At 62.5% G+C, this 1,103-nt stretch overlaps 1 protein-coding gene across 1 annotated transcript in view; it reads right to left on the bottom strand.

Annotated features, from left to right (window-relative positions):
- Positions 1-726: 726 nt before the first annotated feature.
- The window catches only part of LOC112962246 (retinoic acid receptor RXR-beta-A-like), a 4,218-nt gene continuing 3,841 nt past the window's right edge, over positions 727-1,103 (bottom strand). Inside the window, exon 10 of the mRNA XM_026058235.1 lies at positions 727-739. Coding sequence (XP_025914020.1) covers positions 727-739 — 13 coding nt within the window. The remainder of the gene's footprint in view (positions 740-1,103) is intronic.

Below are 1,103 nucleotides of genomic sequence, written 5' to 3'. Positions count from 1 at the left end.
CAGATCCATCCCCATCCCACGTTTCCATCCCTGTCCCCAACCCCAAACCCATCCCCTATCCCTGCACCCATCCCCATCCCGCAGATCCATCCCCATCCCACGTCTCCATCCCTGCACCCATCCCCGTTCCCAACCCACAGATCCATCCCCATCCCACGTCCCCATCCCTGTCCCCATCCCTGCACCCATCCCCATCCCACCTCTCTATCCCTGTCCCCATCCCCAAACCCATCCCCTATCCCTGCACCCATGCCTGTCCCCATCCCACAGATCCATCCCCATCCCCATCCCACATCCCTGTCCCCAGCCCCAGCCCCCAGCCCCGTCCTCATTCCACGTCTCCATCCCTGTCCCTGTCCCCATCCCACATACCCATCCCACATCCCCCGTCCCTGTCCCACAGCCCCGTCCCCATCCCACAGATCCACCCCCATCCCACGTCTCCATCCCTGTCCCCATCCCTGAACCCATCCCACATCCCTGTCCCCATCTCCATCCCCGTCCTTGCCCCTGTCTCCACCCTACATTTCCATCCCTATCTCCATCCCTGTCCCCATCCCACATCCCTGCTCCCATCCTCATCCCCATCCCTGTCTCTGTCCCCATCCCACATCTCCATCTCCATCCCTGAACCCACCCCCCATCCCTGTCCCTATCTCCATCCCTATCCCGCCCGCCATCCCTATCCCACATCTCCATCCCTGTCCCTACCCCACATCCCTGTCGCTATCCCACACCCCTGCCCCAACCGCATCCCATATGCCCCATATGTCCCCTTCCCTGTGCCTATCCCACATCCCCATCCCCAATCCCCGTCCCCATCCCACATCCTTATCTCCACCCCACACCGCTGTCCCCATCCCTAACCCCATCCCACATCCCCGCTCCCATCTTCATCCCCATTCCCACACCCCCATCCCACATTCCCATCCCTGTCCCCACCCCACGTCCCTGTTGCTATCCCCATCCCTGTCTCCATCCCTCTCCATCTCCATCCCTATTCCCATCCCTGTCCCCATCCCCATCTCTGTCCCCACCCCACACCCCCATCCCACATCCCCATCCCTGTCCCCACCCCACGTCCCTGTTGCTATCCCCATCCC

This window comes from Apteryx rowi, unplaced genomic scaffold (assembly GCF_003343035.1).
Source record: "Apteryx rowi isolate R43461 unplaced genomic scaffold, aptRow1 scaffold_1445, whole genome shotgun sequence".
NCBI lineage: Eukaryota > Metazoa > Chordata > Aves > Apterygiformes > Apterygidae > Apteryx > Apteryx rowi.
The sequence above is the reverse complement of the archived record's forward strand: the minus strand, read 5'-3'. Positions and strand labels throughout refer to the sequence as shown.